General features: G+C 39.4%; 1 protein-coding gene across 2 annotated transcripts in view; it reads left to right on the top strand.

Annotated features, from left to right (window-relative positions):
- The window catches only part of RCOR1 (REST corepressor 1), a 129,496-nt gene that overhangs the window by 68,679 nt on the left and 40,244 nt on the right, over positions 1-20,573 (top strand). For both annotated transcript variants that reach the window (XM_012746388.3, XM_012746387.3), the window contains exon 3: positions 8,993-9,076. In XM_012746388.3, the coding sequence (XP_012601842.1) occupies positions 8,993-9,076 (84 nt within the window). The remainder of the gene's footprint in view (positions 1-8,992; positions 9,077-20,573) is intronic.

The raw sequence follows: 20,573 nt of genomic DNA, 5'->3' as shown, positions 1-20,573 counted from the left end.
GCCTAGTGTTTTTGTTCTTTACAAGCAACTGGATAGGGCATTCATGGGGGAAAATAATCTTTGAGCAAAAAGTGTAGCTCTCAAAATCTTAGTGAAAATCATTAATCATTGAGGGGGAAGAATGTTTTCCAACTGATTTAGGAGAACTTATATGAGATTTGAATTTTTAGGACTTTATAACTTCTGTTTATTGTAGATTTTAATTCCAGAGAGCTGGGTATTGAATTTTTAGCATTTATTTATAAAGAAAGAGATTTCAGGTGGGAGAGCCAGACAGGAGGTATATACTTTGTAGGAAGATACATGTATTTAAATGTCAAAGTTGCTTCTAACTTCCTTATTTTATGTCAGAGGAACTGTTGTCAGTTGAGAATTTTTAAGTCATTTAACTTGAGTTTTTTTCTTTTTTTCTTTTTCTTTTTTTTTTTTTTTTGGAGACAGAGTCTCACTTTCTTGCCCAGGCTTGAGTGAAAGGCGTGGCATCAGCCTAGCTCACAGCAACTTCAAACTCCTGGGCTCAGCGATCCTACTGCCTCAGCCTCCCGAGTAGCTGGGACTACAGGCATGCGCCACCATGCCTGGCTAATTTTTTGTATATATATTTTTAATTGGTCAGTTAATTTCTTTCTATTTTTGGTAGAGACGGGGTCTCGCTCAGGCTGGTAACTCCTGACCTTGAGCAATCCGCCCACATCAGCCTCCCAGAGTGCTAGGATTATGGCGTGAGCCACCGTGCCTGGCCTGAGTGCTAAAATACTTAATGGATAATAAGTAGTTTATCCAATAAGGAGGAAAAATGTTCTTCACACTCAGGCTGTTGATCTGCCCTTATATTTATGATAATTTCTGGTATCTCTAGATAGTGGTTAATACCAGCTCTGGAATCTACTGCTTGGGTTTGCCTTTACGCTCAGCTCTGCTGTCATAGGTGTGATCCTGGGCAAGTTACTTTTTCTCTCCATGCTTTAATTTTCTCATCTATAAACTAGGGATATCTAGTTTATAGATGAGATATCATGTCTATCTCTTAGGGGCGTTATGAAAATAACTACTGAATGTAAAAGCACAGAGTGCCTAGTACGTAGTAAGCATACAAGTTATAACAATAGTAATGATATTTACTCCTGTTATTACATTGGTTTACATCTTTCTGAATGCCCAACATCAGAAGCCAAAATTTTGGAGTCACAAAATGTTTTGTTTTGTTTTGTTTTTTTTTGGTCCCCAACCTAAAGAAACACTAAGTTAAATTTATGGATTTTTGGCTTCTCAGGATATAGTGAAAATATGGGTGGCCACTTGGTATATTTAGGAATGAGAATTTACCTGTTTTTTAAGTTTTATTCCTTTATTAGTTTTTTTTTTTTTTTTTTGGAGACAAGAGTCTCACTCTGTTGGCCAGGCTAGAGTGCTGTGGCGTCAGCCTAGCTCACAGCAACCTCAAACTCCTGGGCTCAGGCAATCCTTCTGCCTCAGCCTCCTGAGTAGCTGGGACTACAGGCACATTCCACCATGCCTGGCTAATTTTTTCTATATATTTTTAGTTGGCCAATTACTTTCTTTTTATTTTATAGTAGAGATGAGATCTCGCTCTTGCTCAGGCTGGTTTCGAACTCCTGAGCTTGAGCAATCCACCTGCCTTAGACTCCCAGAGTGCTAGGATTACAGGCGTGAGCCACCGCACCCAGCCCTGTATCAGTTTTTTGATGCCTACTAAGGGGGTAATCTATCCTACTGTATATTTGGAATTCCATGTGGTCTTTTTATACAGATATTAGATCATGACAGTGACAGCCATAAGTTCACTAACTTTTATTTTTATTCATTTTTATTTTTTTACTTTTTATTTGAAATAATTTTGGACTTACAAACTATAAAAATACCACAGCATTCATGTGTACTCTTACCCAGCTTCCTCTAATGTTTGCAGTTTACATAACCACAGTACAATGATCAAAATCAGAGAATTAACATTGATACAATACTATTAACTAAATTACAGATCTCATTAGGATTTTTTTTTCAAGAAAATATGAAAGTATGAACATTTTGGTTACATTTTATATCTTTGCCTCTCCCTAGCAAAGGTTAGAGGTATACCCTTGCCTTCCACACTGCTCACCACATCCTTCAGTTGTGGGTCAACCCCCCCCATGCCTGGTGAACACCACCACCATTTGAACACCATAGTGTTACTCAGTCAGTACCAATTTGATGGCAACTGTATGTGGAGCCCATTTTTCTGATCTTGTGTCACCTCACCTTGGATAATGGGCTTAAGCTTAAACCAGGATAATATAAGCAGTGCTAGCTCACTGTCATTTCTTAGAATTGATTAATATTCCATTGAGTTCACTAACTTCTAGAGCAAACAAAACAGCCATCCTATTTATGAGAGGTAATGTAAGGTTAAGATGGTTGCATACTGTGAAGATATGGTGATAGTAATGTGGATATTAGAACCCTTTTAGCACTTCGTATAGGCTTATAATTTTTAACTTCAGTTTTCTCGTCAGGAGCAAGAAGGTACCATTTGATTTGTAGCTTATTATGCTATTACTGCTATTAATATTTTCATACTTCTTAATTAAGCTTGTAGTAAAATGAAAGCATTTCAAGAGGAATTAAGATTGTGAAAAACAAGACATGTATTGCTAAAACTTATAATTGTGAACATGTCTCAGAATGATGAGATTATCTTACATGATTATTGATGTCAAGACAAGCATATGTGGAAGGAAATGACAGACCATTTCATTTCTGTCTGATCTCTCTGTCCTTCCTCTGTGTTCATCTATTTGGTCTTTCTCTTTCTTGGCTTCCTCTTTCAGTTCTGATTCAGGTCATTGAGGACATAGTGGACCCTTAATTGCAGAACAGCTCCTTCCCCTCCACTCCACAGACTTAAAACAAAGAGTGCTCTTCAGGGCGTGGTGGGTGGGTCCTGGGAGAGTAGGGGAACCTAAACAGGGGTTCAAGTGGCCTTATTGTGGCTCATGGTAACTTGTCTTTCCCTTCCAGTCAGTGCCATGTAGAGTCTCTTCCTTCTGCACAGTAACCCAAAGACACCCCCAAGCTCCCAAGAGCAGTGTACAGAGTGGTCTAATTTACCTTGCTCATGGAGCCACAGTGTGTCTCTATGCAAATTATTTCACCCTTCTGTGCCTTTCCCTTTACATATATCCTGGGGGTGGCAGTACTTATTTCAGTGTGTGTGAAGATAGAATGAGTTAATGCACGTTAAGTGTTTGAGCAGCACCTGATGTTAGCAGTGGCTGCTGCTACTTCTGCTATAAGAGGATACTGCATATATAATTTCATATAAACAGAACTGTTGCCTCAATGCTCAAATTTTGGCTTAATATTGTTTATAACTTTTATTTTTTGGAGACAGTCTTGTTCTGTCACCCTGGGTAGAGTGCAGTGGTGTCATCACTGCTCACTGCAACCTCAAACTCCTGGGCTCAAGGGATCCTCCTGCCTCAGCTTCCGGAGTAGCTGGGACTATAGGCGCATGCCAAGACACTCAGCTACTTTTTCTATTTTTAGTGGAGAGCGGGTCTCGATATTGCCCAGGCTGGTCTCTAACTTCTGAGCTCAAGCAATCCTCCTGCCTCAACTTCCTAGAGAGCTAAGATTACAGGTGTGAGCCACTGTGCCCGGCCCCTTCTTTTACTTATCTTTATTAAATTCTGTTGTAGATTCCAGCTTGGGCAACATAGCAAGATCCTATCTGTACAAAATAATTTAAAAATTAGGTCAGTGTGGTAACTCATACCTATAGTGCCAGCCACTCAGGTGGCTGAGGCAGGAGGATCACTGGAGCCCAGGAGTTGGAGGTTTGCAGTGAGCTATGATCGCACCACTGCACTCTAGCCCAGGCAACAGAGCAAAGACCCTGTCTCAAAAGAAAAAAAAAAAAAAAAAAAGAAAAACTAATTATGTAGAGATCAGTCTATTTTATTGTGTTTTTTTGTTTGTTTTTTGTTTTTTGAAGGACCTTCAGGCTTTGTTAATCCTCTCTATTTTTGGTTTCATTAGTTTCTGATTTTCATTGCCTGCCTTCTGCTTTGCTTGGTTTATTCTATTGCTCTTTCCAAGTTCTTATAGTTGGAAGCTTAGCAAACTAATTTTTAGGCTCTCTAATTTTATCATAAGCATTCAGAGCTATACTTAAAACTACCCCTTCCATTATTTCCCATAAGTTTATAGTCCCTTCTCGTTCAATTTTAAGTAACTTACATTTTTGTTAAGATTTTTTTGTTGACTGATAGTTATTTGAGTATTTTATCACTTCTGAATATATAAAGATTTTTGGTGTATGTTTTAATTGTGTTTTAGTTTCATTGTAATTAGAACATGTAATCTATATGCTATTCTCTAGCATGTTTGAAGAGATGCTTTATGACCTTGTATTAATACATAGTCAGTTTTTGTAACTGTTCTGTAAATTTTCTTAATGTTTATATTGTAATTATTAGACACAGCTTTCAAAGCATGTCCAATAAAAAAGCTTGTTTATTGTGTTTAGATCTTCTGTATCTTTTAGTTTTTCTTTAGATTATCACCTGAGGTAATCAAAGTGCTGGCATTACAGGCATGAGCCCCCATGCCCAGCTACTTTATCCCTTTTAAAATGGGCTTATTGGCCGGGCGCAGTGGCTCACGCCTGTAATCCTAGCACTCTGAGAGGCCGAGGTGGGCAGATTGCTCGAGGTCAGGAGTTCGACACCAGCCTGAGCAAGAGCGAGACCCCATCTCTACTATAAATAGAAAGAAATTAATTGGCCAACTAATATATATAGAAAAAATTAGCCGGGCATGGTGGCACATGCCTATAGTCCCAGCTACTCGGGAGGCTGAGACAGTAGGATCGCTTCAGCCCAGGAGTTTGAGGTTGCTGTGAGCTAGGCTGATGCCATGGCACTCTAGTCCAGACAGCAGAGTGAGACTCTGTCTCAAAAAAAAAAAAAAAAGAGAGAGATAATCACAAAACATACAATTCACTATTTAAAATGTATGATTCAGTGGTTTTTCAATATTTTCAGAGTTGTACAGCCATCATCACAAATCAAATTTAAAACATTCTCATCATCCCATACCTATTAGCAGTGACTTCCCATTATTCCCAAGTACCCGTGTCTAGCAGCCATTAATCTACTTTCTGTCCAGACATTTCATATAAAAGAAGTTACACAACATGTTTTGGGTTCTTTGTATGTGTTACTAGCTGCTTGCACTTAGCATAGTGTTTTCAAGTTTTATCCATAGTGAGCATGTATTAGTACTTTATTCCTTTTTATGGAAGGATAATAATTCAACATATAGATAAATACTGCATTTTGTTTATTCGGTCATCAGTTGACGGGCATTTGGGTTGCTTCCACCTTTTGGCTATTATGAATAATGCTGCTGTGAACATTTGTGTACAAGTTACTTTGTGGACATGGTTTTATTTATCAGGGCTATATACCTTAGAGTAGAACTATTGAGTTACATGGTTACTGTTTATCCTTTTGAGGAATTGTACCATTTTACATTCCCAGCATTCTATTATAGACAAATAATTCAATTAAAAGTAGTCAAAGGATCCGAATAGACATTTCTCCAAGGAAAATATACAAATGGACAGTAAACACATCCAATATGCTCAACATCATTATTTATCAAGGAAATGCAAATCAAAATCACAGTGAGAGACTGCTTCACACCTGTTGGCTAAAATTAAAAAGTCAGTTAGGTGTGGTGGTGCATGCTATAGTCCCAGCTGCTAGGGGGACTGAGGTGGGAGGATCACTTTAGTCCAGAAAGTCGGTATTACAGTGCGCTGGGATCGTGCCTGGGAATAGCCACTATATTCCAGCCTGGGCAACACAGTGAAACTCCACCTCCCCCCCCCTTTTTTTTTTTTGAGACAGAGTCTCGCCAGGCTAGAGTGAGCGCTGTGGCGTCAGCCTAGCTCACAGCAACCTCAAACTCCTGGGCTCAAGCAATCCTCCTGCCTCAGCCTCCCGAGTAGCTGGAACTACAGGCATGCGTCACCATGCCTGGCTAATTTTTTGTATATATATATTAGTTGGCCAATTAATTTCTTTCTATTTATAGTAGAGACAGGGTCTCGCTCTTGCTCAGGCTGGTTTCAAACTCCTGACCTCGAACAATCCACCCGCCTTGGCCTCCCAGAGTGCTAGGATTACAGGCATGAGCCACTGCGCCCAGCCCCCATCTCTTTAAAAAAAAAAAAAGGATCAAATAATAACAAGTGTTGGTGATAATGTAGAGAAATTGGAACCCTCCTACACTGCTGGTGGGAATGTAAATGTAATTGGCTACTCTGCTCCCAAACAGTTGTCAAATAAAATGCAGTGTTATTGATTAATAACTAATTCAGGGTTTCAGGGCAGAACAGAAAATAACACTAGAAGAGTATTTTTTCTTCCTATGAGACAAGGTAACTTTAAATTTGAGCAGAGACACTGTCTTAGGTAACATGAAATCACACAGTGAAGGCTTTTATGTATGTGTGTATGAATGAATGATAAGGTCTTGTTCTGTTGCCCAGGCTAGAGTGCTATGGCATGTTGGTAGCTCACTGCAACCTCCAACTCCTGGGCTCAAGTGATCCTCCAGCCCTAGCCTCCCTAGTAGCTAGGACTACAGCTATGCACTACCACGCCTGGCTAATTTTTAAATTTTTTTGTAGAGATGGGGTCTTGCTAGGTTGCCCAGGCTGATCTCAAACTCCTGGCCTCCAGTGATCTTCCTTTCTTGGCCTCCCAAAGTGCTAGGATTACAGGCGTCATGCCTGACCTTTCTAAATCTTTTTAAAAAGTGTTTTGAAATTGTACAAACATAAAAATTTTTGTCTACTACTTGTTTACTACCACCCAGATTTGCAAAGAGCAGTTACAGAAGTTACAAAGCAAGAGCTCCCTCTCTTAGAATGGCTGTTAACCTGATTCTTTAATGTCTTTATCATGCATATCTTATTCTTTAAAAGTATGTGCCCCCATAACTAATGGTACCAGTTTTGTACTTTAGTATATGATAGTATACATTTCCTTTAACTTTTTGTGTTGAAAGTGGTTGATATCTTTAGATGTGATTGTTTTTCTGTATTTAATTCCTTTGAAATTGTTATATATGCCACAATTTTTCCAATCCCTGTTGATGAGCTGTAAAGATTTTCCTGTATTGTGGTACTATAAACAGTGTTATACTAAATCTCCATATCAGTCAATGTTCTCCAGATAAACAGAACTAATAGAATATGTATGGGTGTGTGTCTTTGTGCACATTCTAGAGATTTATTTTAAGGAATTGGTTTATGTGGTTGTGGCTGCCTGACATATCTGAAATCTGTTGGGCAGGCCTGCATGGAGGAGTTGAGGCTTCAGTCTCAATTTCTTCTGGAAATTCTCGGTTTTTCTCTTTAAGGCCTTATAGTGGATTGGATGAGGCCCACCCATTTTACAGAGGATGATCTCCTTTCCTTAAAGCCAGTTAATTATGAATGTTAACTAAATCTACCAGATACTTTCATGGCAACACTTAGTGTTTAATTAAATAATTGGGAACTATAGGCTAGCCAAGTTGACACATTAAACTTAGCAACACGCTGTTCTATGTGTACCTCTTGAAGTCTCTAGGGCAGGGACTTGCAGACTTTTAAAAATCTTCAGTGATAGTTTGTATACACACACTTAATGAAATATGCTAATATTTTCCATTCTTACTCCTTTTTAAGAAAAGCTGATGAGGGACCCAATGAATTAATATCAATAGGTCTGAAAAGCAATTTGGAAAACATTGCTGTTGCATATATATCAAGTCAACAAATGGAATTGCTGGGTAGCAGGAAGTCTTTAATTCAACCTTATCATAGGGTGCTAGATTTCTCCCTGAAATAGTTGTACAACTACACATTCCCACTAGCAGTGTCAATTCCCTTTTTTCTCCCCCTTGATGGCAACTGTTAATTTCAATTTCCTTATCATCTTTCTAATTACTCCAGATAGGTGTGGGCTTATTTTTTAAGATCTGTAACATTTGGTGATTGACTTTAAACAAAGAGAGTAGCCTCAGAGTTAGCACCTTCAGCAGACATCAGTATCTACCCAGAAATTAATGGCATTGCTTTGCTTTCATTGTCTTTATATTTTTCAATTTTCATGTAGCTAAGTTGACTAATTTTGGGTCTATATATTTGTGAGTGTTAAGACATGTATGCAGTAGTCCACCCTTATCCACAAGGAATACATTCCAAGACCCCCAGTGGGTGCCTCACACCACGGATAGTAACGAACTGTGTATGTACTATTGTTTTTCCTATAGTACATACATGTGATAAAGTTTATATTATAAATTAGGCACAGTGAGAGATTAGCAACAACTAATAATAAAATAGAACAATTACAACAGCTTGCGAGCATCATTACTCTTGTGCTTTGGGAACTTTATTATTAATAAATACAATATGCCAGGTGCGGTAGCTCATGCCTGTAATCCCAGCACTTTGAGAGGCCAAGGCGGGAGGATAGCTTGAGACCAGGAATTCAAGACCAACCTGGGCACCATAGTGAGACCTCATCTCTACAAAAAATAAAAAAAAATTAGTCGAGAGTGGTGGCATGTGCCTGTAGTCCCAGCTACTCAGGAGGCTGAGGCAGGAGAATCACGTGAGCCCAGGAGTTCAAGGCTACAGTGTGCTAGGGTCACGCCACTGCATTCCAGCTTCCACAACAGAGTAAGACCCTGTCTCAAAAAAAAAAAAAAAAAAAAAAAAAAGAGAGATGTAGGGTAAGAAAGAACTTGTGGCCTCTCCCACCCCATCTTCCTGACGTGATGTTAAGTGTGTGGTTCTGTTGGGGCAGATGTAGGTAAAGAGTGGGTGATGTCATGTTCTGAGGCTTAAAAGACAAGAAGCATGTTGCTTACTGCTTTTTATACCTGTTAAAGTTTAACAAGAATATTCTTTTTTCTTTCTACCAAGCCAAATTGGCAAGACGCAGTCAAGAACGTGACAATCTTGGCATGTTGGTCTGGTCACCTAATCAGAATCTGTCAGAAGCAAAACGTAAGTCTTAAAGCACCTTTATTTTCCACCTTTCCTATTTAATATAAAGTTTTAAAGGCACCTTTATGGCTGAAAGGTCTTATATTTATGTTATATTTCTCTTACGCTTTAAAATAACTTGAAGAGTTCGAAAGTGTGTATTTCATTACTGTGATCTGTCATAATGAATGAAAGATTCCTAACCTATGATTTAATAATCTTCCATGTTTTTCAAAATGCTGCATAAGGCTGGGTGTGGTGGCTCACACCTGTAATCCCTGTGCTTTGAGAGGCAGAGGCAGGAGGATTGTTTGAGGCCAGGAGTTTGAAACCCAGCCTGGGCAGCATAGCAAGACTCTGTCTCTATAGAAAAATAGAAAAATTAGCTGGGCGTGGTGGCACATGCCTGTAGTCAAAGCTACTTGGGAGGCTGAGGCAGTAGGATCACTTGAGCCCAGGAGTTCAAAGTTACAGTGAGCTGTGATGGTTCCACTGTACTCTAGCCTGGGTGACAGACCCCTGACTCCCAAAGGGGGGAATAAAGGAGCTATATAAGCTAATACTGACATAACTAAGAGAAAAGGCTCAGAATGGAAAGAAAATTTTAATGCAGTATAACTCCCTCAGCTGGGACTTTACAGCTCTATAAAGACAAAGAGTTAAATAAGTTTTAATTTGAAGGATTACAAAGGACAGATGTATATCATCGGAAATAGGACTTATAATGTAGGACATGAGCCTAACTGGAAGTTCAGTTTTTGAATTGGCTATTTGACAGTGTTTAAAATTTGATTAGGGTAAATATTCTGAGCTACATTTTATTTTGAGGGTAGGGGTCCTATAGCCATTAATATTAGCTGTATTTTCTCCTCTGCTCAAATGATACCATGCAAGATTAATTTTACACCTCCTAATATATTAGTATAAGTCTTTGCCATTTTCAAAGTCTTTGTTGTCTTCATAACTTAAAAAAGCAAAGACAAACTAAATCCCCTGTTTGAGAAATTTTCGTTGGAGGTCCATGGATGGTATTTATATGGGTTTGTTGACTAACACATTTTTGATATAATGTGCGTTTTTCTGGTGAGGAAAGAACATTGGATCCGCAGAGGGATCTTTGAAAAAAGTAGATTAAGAATCATTCCTCTCAAACACGGTGGGGCTTAGAAAGCTACCAGTGGTAAACGTGCAGGGGCAATCTGTGAAACTGTGAGTAAAGCAGAGAACTCTGAGGCTTTGATTAGGATTTTCCAGTTATGTTTTGCTGCATTAAAATAGGTGTGAACAGGATTCCAGTGCCAAATCAGTGTGAGGTGATGCATGTTCTCCATCTTCCTCGTGCATATTCACAATCTGTGTTAGTGTATTTGAGGTGCTAAGAGCTCACATTATAAGGAGGCATGTTGAATTTTGACCTCGAAGTATCCATTTTTTTGTATGATACCCTTAATGAGGCATGGAAAATCCAAGTACTCTTAGTAATGTTAATCTTAGCAATATCAAGACTCTTCTCAATCTAATCTGATTTTTAAAAAAAAGATTATCTTAATTTTACCACTGTCTGGCTGCTGTTTTATGAGTTTTTGATGAAGAGTAGAGTAATGAGCAAAGTTGGCATTTCTAATGCCGTTACTGTCCCTGGGAAGACCTTTTTTAAGTATTGTTCCCCCCCCCCCCCAGCACTTTGCAGTACCTTTCAAAAGCGATCCATTCCATTTTTGAACATGTTATTTCTTACAGAAAGTGGAAAATCCACCTCCTTGTAATTTGTAAAACTTTGTTTTCCTTTACTCTGCTAAGTAAATCTGCTTCCAGATGAGTTTGTAGATAGATGTTCAGTCATCCTAATTCCCTTACTGTCCAAGTCCAAGTTACCCCAACCTTGTTGCTTCGAGCATTTTTTCAGATGGTTTGAATTTTGGGTCTCTTTTCATGTCTGTTGCCCTCCTGATATATTCCGGTTGGTCACAGTGCCTGTGTTAAATTGTGGTTTTCAGAACTGAATATTAAGCATGGTGAGCACTTGTTAAGTCTTTATGCCAAGCATAGTACTAAAATGCTTTTCATGCTCCTGCATCATTCAGTGTTCAAGAGAAAGATTTGTCTCTATTTTGCAGATGACACTGCATAGTGGAAAGAGGGTTGTGAAACTAACATAGATTGTCTTGGAGCCAGGAGTAGCATCCAGGTTTACTGATTGTTCATTCCTGGGTCGCACTATGATGTACCTCTCAGGCTACGTTCTTAAAGCCTCAGACCTGTCTTCATTCCAGCCACTATCCTTCTGTTAATTACACTTTAAGTTCTATTAGTATCTCCTGCCATTGTATTACCTAATGTAGTCTTTGGAGTCAGTATTTAATTTTAATATTATCTTATTCTTCATAGATGTGGAAGAAAAGAGCAGAATATGGAAAGTTAATAGATTTTTAAACAGTAGTATTGCCAAAAATAAATTTGTAATTAACTGCAAGCACTGCTCGTAGTAATTTTTAAATTTGGCCGAAACCTTAAACTTTAAAAGTGACTTATGGCTGGGCACAGTGGCTCTTGGGTGTAATTCCAGCACTTTGGGAGACTGAGCAGGAGGATTGGTTGAGGCCAGGAGTTTGAGACCAGCTTGGGCAACATAGCAAGACCCCATCTCTTAAAAAAAATTGAAAAAAATTAGCCAGGTGCTGTGGCACACACCTGTAGTCCCAGTTATTCAGAAGGCTGAGACAGGATGACTGCTTGAGCCTAGGAGTTTGAGGTTGCAGTTAGCTGTGATCATGACACTGCATTCCAGACTGGGTGACAGAGCAAGACCCTGTCTCTTAAAAAAAAAAAAAGCAGTATTTTTAAATTGTTAAAAGTTCAAAAGACACTGAAAAGTATACAGAAGAAAAAATCCGCTCCCTTTTTTTTTTGCAAGCAAGCAAAGTGCCAAAGTTTATTAAAGCATAATACATTCCAGAGAAGGAATGGGTCAGCCCTGAGAGTGGAAGAGACCTCACCCATTATTTCATCACAACTATTAAATTTTGGGGGGGGGGGTTTCTTCCAGTCTTTCTTTCCTGTACCTATTTATATGAGTGAGATGATGGACCGTCTCTTGGTGTGTGTGTATGTCTGTGTGTTGTCTTCTTAACCACTGAAGTAAGCAGTTCCTATGTTGTTAAGATCCTTTTTCAAATTTTAAATAACTGTAATATTCCATTAGATGACTGTCCTAGTGTAACCATTGCTGCATTGAAAATTTAAATCATTTCTAATTTGTTGCTATTAAAAAAGAAGACTACAGTGAAAAACTGAGTCACAGAGCTTTGTCTTTTTTGTTTTTTAGTATTTTCTTAATGTATTCCTAGTATTTCCTAGGAATGGAATTGTGGGTTGAAGGGAATGTACTTTACCTCTCAAGTGTGAGGATGTGAACATAGTGTAGTCCCTTGATGTGAGTTAGGTTCCTCTGAGCAAGTTCCCATTTGTGGAGCTTTGGGAATCACACTCCCTGACCAGTAGTCTAATCTCAGCCATGCCTTGAAATATAATTGTAATTAATGTTGATACAAACAACTATACAGAGTTTATTCTCTTTGCCATCTCCATCATTTTCCCCTCACCTGTTCTTCTCCCCAACCTATAGGCAAAAAAGTTTTTTCTACTTACCTTTCTTGTTTGTTTTGAAAAATTGTGGAAGTCTTGACTGTCCAATATTTATTCTGACTTTAAGTAGAAATAGGAGATTTAGGACATGTGTAGATTTCTAGCACATGCCCAAAAATTATATGTAAAGGTGTCTGTACATCCCTGGCTTTCATATGTTGGTTTCTGTCTTCTCACAGCGGCTGTTTAGAGTTCTGCCTTTTAGGGTTACTGAGAACTTATAAAATGATTTTGTGGTTATAAAAAATAATACTATTGTAGAAAATTCAATATATGATACAGATAGCGTGAAAGCTCTCCTATTTTTATTATTTTACAATACATATGCCTTTTCTGATATGTTAATGCATATTGATTAATGTATACATTTTTATCATAAAATATGAACTGTTCATCAATTTATTCTTAAAAATACATTTAGGACTTTGTTCCTTCTCAGTACTTCTACAACTTCCTAATTTTTGACCTCAACAAGTATGGATGTATTGTAATTTAGTTGTCTTTTTTAAAAACAAAATTATCTATAGATATTTGCAATCTTGCAGGGTTTTTTTTAACCGATAGATCAATAGGGTGACTATAGTTAACGTTAATTCTACACTTTATAATACCTAGGAGAGAATAATTCAAATGTTCCTAGTATAAAGAAAATATAAATGTTTAGGGTAATGAATATCCCAATTACTCCAATTAGATTATGTGAATGTGTCAACTTATTGCATGTATCCTAAAAATATATACATCTAGTATGTAGCAATAAAAAATAAAATAAATGATTGAATGAATAAATAAAAAGCTATAGTGAACATTCTTATTTCTTTAGGGTAAAGTCCTAGAAATAGAATACCTAGGTTAAGGGACAAAAATGTCATTTTTTCTTTTCTTTTTTTTAATAGACTTTATTTTTCAGAGCAGTTTTAGGTACAACCGTATTTTTTAGAGCAGAAAGAACAGAGTTCCCACATACGTGTAGCCTCGGCACTGGCCCTGTTGGAGTCCATCAGAAGGATGTATTTGTTATAATCAATGAATCTACGTTGACATGTTATTATCATCCAAAGCTCAGAGTTAACATTAGGGTTTACTACTGTGTTATGGACTTTGGGTTTTGGCAAATGTATGATGACATGCGTCCACCACTGTAGTAGCATAAAGAATCCCTGGTCTAAAAAGCCTCTGCTCTGCCTGTTCATCTCCCGTCCTTCCCAACCCCTGGCAAGCACTGATCTTTTTCCTGTCTTTGTAGTTTTGCCTTTTCCAGAATGTCATACAGTTGGAGTCTCAGAGTCTGCAGCCTTTTTGGATTAGCTTCTTTCACTTAGTAATATGTACTTAAAGTTCTTCCCTGCCTTTTCGTGGCATCATAATTCACTTCTTTTCAGCACTGAATAATATACAACTGTCAAGGTGTATCACTGTTTTATCTGGGGTACCATCATTCTGAAAAAGTACCCAGCCAAGATTACAAACACATATACCAGCATTTTCTTCTGTCCTCCCCTCCTCATTTACACCATTGTTCTATCTGTAATTATTGGAGTTTTTTCCTTCACTTGTGTTAAACTCACATACGTATTTTGATCTGTATTTGGACTCTCCATTTTCTTTCTTTTTTCCTTTGCCCTTTCCTTTCTTTCTGTTTTTTGTTTGTTTGTTTGACAGAGTCTCACTCTGTTGCCGGGACTAAAGTGCCATGGCGTCAACCTAGCTCACAGCACCCTCAAACTCCTGGGCTCAAGCACTTCTGCCTCAGCTTCCTGATGATGCCTGGCTAATTTTTTCTATTTTTAGTGGAGATGGGGTCTCACTTTTGGTCAGGCTGATCTTGAATTCTTGAGCTCAAGTGATTCTCCTGCTTTGGCCTCCCAGAGTGCTAGGATTACAGGCATGAGCTACCATGCCCAGCCTGTTTTTTTTTCTGTTATGGTACCATTTTCATTCTTTTCAGTGTTCCTGGCTCATTTATTGATTGATAGATCCATCGATCCAGCTGGAGTACAGTGGCATCATCATAGCTCACTGCAACCTCAAGCTCCTGGACTCAAGTGATCCTCCTATGTCAGCCTCCTGAGTAGCTGGGACTACAGGCATGTGCCAGCAATCCTGGCTAATTTTTCTAGTTTTTTGTAGAGACTGCCTTGCTCTTGCTTAGGCTGGTCTCGAACTCCTGGCCTCAAGTGAGCCTTTGGCCTCAGCCTCTCAAAGTGCTAGTATTAAAGGCATGAGCCACTGCACCTGGCTTGTTGATTCTTGTTTTGTTTTGGTTTTTATATTTATTCTTTTAGGTCAGTGTTAGTCTTGTGGTATCAAATTCTCTACAGAAGTGTCTTTTTCTTTCTTTAGACTCATAACTGGCACAGAATCCAAAACTATCTTGATTGTGGCTTATGTTGACTTTGCATTTATTCAGTGAGAATTGATTTTCTTTCTTGTTTTATGTTTAGCAGCTCTGTGTACTTGGTAGTGTACCAGGAATGAGGGATCCGGGAAGCCTATGACAGGGAGAAAATGAACATGTGAACACATAACTTACAGTCCAGCTCTTCCTTTTTAGAGACAAAACATTGAGGTCTAGAGACAGTAAGTCAAATATTTAACTTTAGGTAGTTAGTAGCCAAATTTGGACGAGGTCCCTGGTCTCCAGACTATATTTACTACACCTGTCTACCTTTATGTGCTGCTTCATTTAATAAGCTATAATTATATACTTAAAACATTACTAATATTATACTAGTTGTTTGGGGCTGTGTCTAAGTAAAATTCATTTACTGAGAGATACCACTTATGGGGTATGCCTAGAAAACATGCCTTGTGAAGACACATATCATGTTGAGGAAATGTAAATAATTCCTGGTAGCATAAATGAGAACAATAGAGTTTAAATAGTATTATATTAAATGATCATGGAAAATTACTTGATGAAACCATGAATTGAGATTTCAGGAGTAAAGGAGTAAATGAAATAAAAACAATCTGTCATCATGGAATCTGGAGGGTCGCAGACTGAAAATCTGAAAAATGTTGACTTGTTGGAGAAGAAGACAGTTGATTATGTGATTTTAGCATCACGCATCTCCTATAGGCCATTCCATGTTCTGTTGTTCCCTTTGAGACTCAGTAGATGGTGCTAACTTTTCCTGGGTAGGAACAAGGAAAGTGTTGGAGATGATTGACATTTGAGTAAAATGTTGCAGCGGGAGTAGGAGCTTCCTGTCCTGCCCAGGGGTACAAGTAAACAAGAAGAAACGATAGCATTTGCAAAGGCATGAGACATGGGGAGGAAACCCAGAGATTTGCCTGGCTGTGACTCTGCTGTCCTTCGGGAAGTGAGCATCTGTGAAGCTGGAAAGGCAGGCTGACTTCTTAAAGGGCCAAGGATCCCTTAAAGGACTTTTAGCTAGAAGTGATAGGACTTGCATTAGAAACCTCTTGACAGCCCTGTGGGTCAGAGGAGAGTTGGGACTAGAGGTGTAGTAAGTGATGATGCGATTCCAGGTGAGAGAAGTAGCTGCCCTGACCAGGCCAGTGGTGTTAACAGGAGGCCTGATGGCGATTCAGAAAGTGAAGTCAGCAGTGTCGGGAGGGTCCAGTTGTCCAGAGGAGGGGGGGAGGGTCCTGGGGCAGGTGAGTGGGCTGGGTGGCCTTTACCATGCCTTTGAATACAGGTGCACCTGCACCACTCCGTCCTTCATTCCACACATTTCTGCTGAGCATGCACCTGCCAGGCTCTCTGTGATTGTGATGCTGTGCAGCTGCCCTTCTGCATGGGCTCCACACCTGCCCCAGGGCATTCTCCGTAGCCCTCTCCATCCCATCTGGTCTGCAACCCAGATGCCCACCTTGTTCAGCCCCCCCTCCCCAGTGGCTTAGGACACCACCTCTTCTCTTCATGGGAGACCACAATACGGCACAGTGCACTCTCCATACCCTCCATCCCAGCGCTTACATGTACCCCCCGCACTCCTTCCCCGGACTTGGACTTCAGTTGTGTAGAGAAGATGTTAAAGATTAGCAAAAGAAAGTGGACATAGAGTAGTAACAAGAAATCTCAAAAGGTTTTAAAATGATAACTTCTTTGCTGTGTATATTAAGTTATGCCAGATCTTAGGCCCAGTCTGCTTCCTTTCACTGACTTAGAAAAATAAAGAAAGTTGACCAAAGCAAGTGTGGACGGATATAATGCAAAATTGTGGTCTGGGGGCTGGGTGTGGTGGCTCAGGCCTGTAACCCTAGCACTCTGGGAGGCCGAGGCAGGCGGATTGCTCGAGGTCAGGAGTTTGAAACCAGCCTGAGCAAGAGCGAGACCCCGTCTCTGCTATAAATAGAAAGAAATTAATTGGCCAACTAATATATAGAAAAAAATCAGCCGGGCATGGTGGCACATGCCTGTAGTCCCAGCTACTCGGAAGGCTGAAGCAGTAGGATCGCTTGAGCCCAGGAGTTTGAGGTTGGTATGAGCTAGGCTGATGCCACAGCACTCACTCTAGCCTGGGCAACAAATCGAGACTCTGTCTCGGGGGAAAAAAAAATTGTGGTCTGGGAGTCGTAGGAAAAAGGTGGGCTAAGAAAAGGAATAATCTGAGGAGGATTTTGTACGATAATTTTTTTAAGGTAGCGCTTGAAAGAGTTGGGGTGGAGCTGGAAGAGAAGCCCAGGTACAGCCTAGCCTGATTTGGACAGTTGCCTGAAAGAGCAATTTTCCAGATGGGCTGCTGTTGTCGTGGGTGTAGAATTTAGCAAGGTTAACTTTTGGCTATTGGATATCCATAGAAACAAGTGGTCTTGCTCGTTTATGCGTTATGTGTTTTATATGCAGTCAGTGTGCAGTTATTTGACTGCATTTTTATTCTTTTATATTATCTTACAATGGTAAGAAGCATGGATCTCTATGTTAAAATAGACAAAGACAGAGATGATTAGCTCTGCCAAAGACAGTCAAGCTCGCTAATTTTTTTGAAAGCTGGCTATTAACTGTAAAGAAAAAAATTAACATATATAGCATGCTAGACTTACAGAATTTCAAATTATGTCCAAAGGCAAAGTCAACTAGGGGATTTTAAAATAAGTTTTAGGTTTTTTGGAATGAGAACCCTTATACCTCCAGCACACAAAAAACTCGTTTCTACTTTGAAGTTTGCCTTTGGTGCACATTTTCAGGACTACATTATATATGAAATTATTTTTTTTTGTTTGTTTTTGTTTTTGAGACAGAGTCCCACTCTGTTGCCCAGGCTAGAGTGCCGTGGCATCGGCCTGGCTCACAGCAACCTCAAACTCCTGAGCTCAAGCAATCCTTCTGCCTTAGCCTCCCAGGTAGCTGGGACTACAGGCATGCGCCACCATGCACAGCTACATTTTTCTATATATTTTTAGTTGTCCAGCTAATTTCTTTCTATTTTTTTTAGTAGAGTTGGGGTCTTGATCTTGCTCGGGCTGCTCTTGCACTCCTGACCTTGAGCGATCCTCCTACCTTGGCCTCCCAGAGTGCTAGGATTACAGGCATGAGCCACCATGCCAGGCCTATATGAAATTATTACATAATGTTTATACATTATTATATAATGTAATATGTATTACACATATCTGTAATTCTAAAGTTTCATATAGATGTATAATAAAGGTCAGGTATCTCGGTTCAGAACATCTCAGTGGCTTCCAGGTCACTGTAAATTAAAAGCCGAAAGCACCTGACAGTTACAAGGCCCTCCATACGCTGACCCCACTCCTGCCCTCTTGAACTCATCCAAAATATCTTCCTTGGGTCTTCTCTCTCCTTTGTCTGGAATCCTCTCTGCCTGCATGTGCACACGGCTCACTCCCTGAGTTCCTTCTGGTTATTGCTAAAGTGTCAGTGGGTCAGAGAAGCCTTCTCTGGCCACACAAACCACTGTCTTACCTCTCATTCTTTCGTTCTGCTGAGCATCACTTGACATCGGATTTATTTCATGTTTCTCTCTACTGTCATATAAAACTGAGTGGAGGAACATAGCAAGTTTGTTCAATTCCTGGTCAGTCCCCTCCTGGCACGTGCTGGGTGTACAGTAAACGCTTGTTGAATGAGTCAGAGAAGAGTGGGAGTGTGGAGATTCCTCTGTATAGAGATTTGCAAATACAGGCTTTTCAGCTATTTGCTTTGCAACTTGGGTCACCTGGGATCCTCCAACATTTTCTTCTTTGTCACTTACCTGTGGTGACCGTTCCTTTACTCAGTAAATATTTAAGTACCTGCTTCTGCACCAAGCACCAGCAGGCATTGGAGGGATACGTGAGAAATCTGACAAGTCCCTGCCCAAGTGTAACACACAGTTTACTGGGAAACGACAAGTTCATTGAGTTATGATGGAGAGTTGACTTGAAATTCTTACATGTTCTTTGACTGGAACGTGAGCAACAGTAGGGATAGGAAGACCTGTATTGCCTGGTTTTCAGCTTTTTATAAATATATGGTTATAGAAGAGGTTGGAACTTGTGATTAAAATGATTTGTTTTTGAGTGTGTGAAAATTATTTTTATCATTTTAAGTGCTTTAGAGTTAACTAAAATGGGCAAAACTTATTAGAACAAATAGCTGAATGAGCTGAATTTGCAAACTGTATTGGAAGCCTTCCTTTAAGAATAACAGTGCTTTACCTTTTAATTGTGTTAGTGTGTCTTGTCCTCCTCCTTTTAAACTGAAAAACAAATTATTTTATTCAGTTATAATTTATTTTTCCTTTCTGTTGACAGTGGATATCCGTTTCTAGTTTTTGACTGTTGCAAATATTACTACTGGATGCATCCTTTGACCTATTTCTTGATGTCCATCTAGCTCTGAGAGATGGTTGCCAGATTATTTTCCAAAGTGGTCAAACTGGTTAACACTGCTGCCAGCAAAACGCAAAATTTATTTGCTCCACATCCTCTCCAGTAATGACTGTTGTTGGACTTCCACAGTTTAGTCCAATGTACTGAGCATAACATTGTCTCACATTCCAAGGAATTTTGCTGCTTTTGTTAGGTGTGTTAGTAGCATTGTGGGTATGTAAAAAATAAGTCAACAGTTTTAAAGAGGTGCGTATTGATATATGCAGGGATGAAATGAACTAACTGGGATTTACTTTAAAATTCTTCAGCAAATGTAAAGCACATTTTGGGATCAGTTGGCCAGGTTGGAATATGGATGCAGATTGGGTTGTTTCAATGTTTAATTTACTGTCCTGTGGTTATGTAAGAGAATATACCTACTCTTAGAAAACATACACTGAGTATTTAAGAGTATAGAGGCATTGTGTGTGAAATGTACTCTCAAATGGTTCAGGAAAAATGGCATATACTCTTGTTTTTATTATTAAAAACAGCCTATAGTTCTTTCCTCCCACCATGTGGGTGTAACTACTACTAAAGTTTGCTTTCGAGGGTTTTCTGTCTGCTTCTGTGCACTCTGATTTTAAGTGCACGTGGTATCATCCTGTGTGTACTAGTTTTTCAACTTTAATTTTCCTCTGATTAAAAATTAAACTGAAGCCGGGCGCGGTGGCGCTCGCCTGTAATCCTAGCACTCTGGGAAGCTGAGGCGGGTGGATTGCTTGAGGTCAGGAGTTCGAAACCAGCCTGAGCAAGAGTGAGACCCTGTGTCTACTATAAACAGAAAGAAATTAATTGGCCAACTAATATATATAGAAAAACTTAGCCGGGCATGGTGGCGCATGCCTGTAGTCCCAGCTACTTGGGAGGCTGAGGCAGGAGGATTGCTTGAGCCCAGGAGTTTGAGGTTGCTGTGAGCTAGGCTGACGTCACGGCACTCACTCTAGCCTGGGAAAACAAAACGAGACTCTGTCTCAAAAAAAAAAAAAAAATTAAACTGAGTTTTGACCCTGGATAGTAACCCATCTTG

Source organism: Microcebus murinus, chromosome 6, assembly GCF_040939455.1.
Source record: "Microcebus murinus isolate Inina chromosome 6, M.murinus_Inina_mat1.0, whole genome shotgun sequence".
In the NCBI taxonomy this organism is placed as follows: Eukaryota; Metazoa; Chordata; class Mammalia; order Primates; family Cheirogaleidae; genus Microcebus; species Microcebus murinus.
Note: the sequence above shows the minus strand (reverse complement) of the source record. Positions and strands in the feature narration are given on the sequence as shown.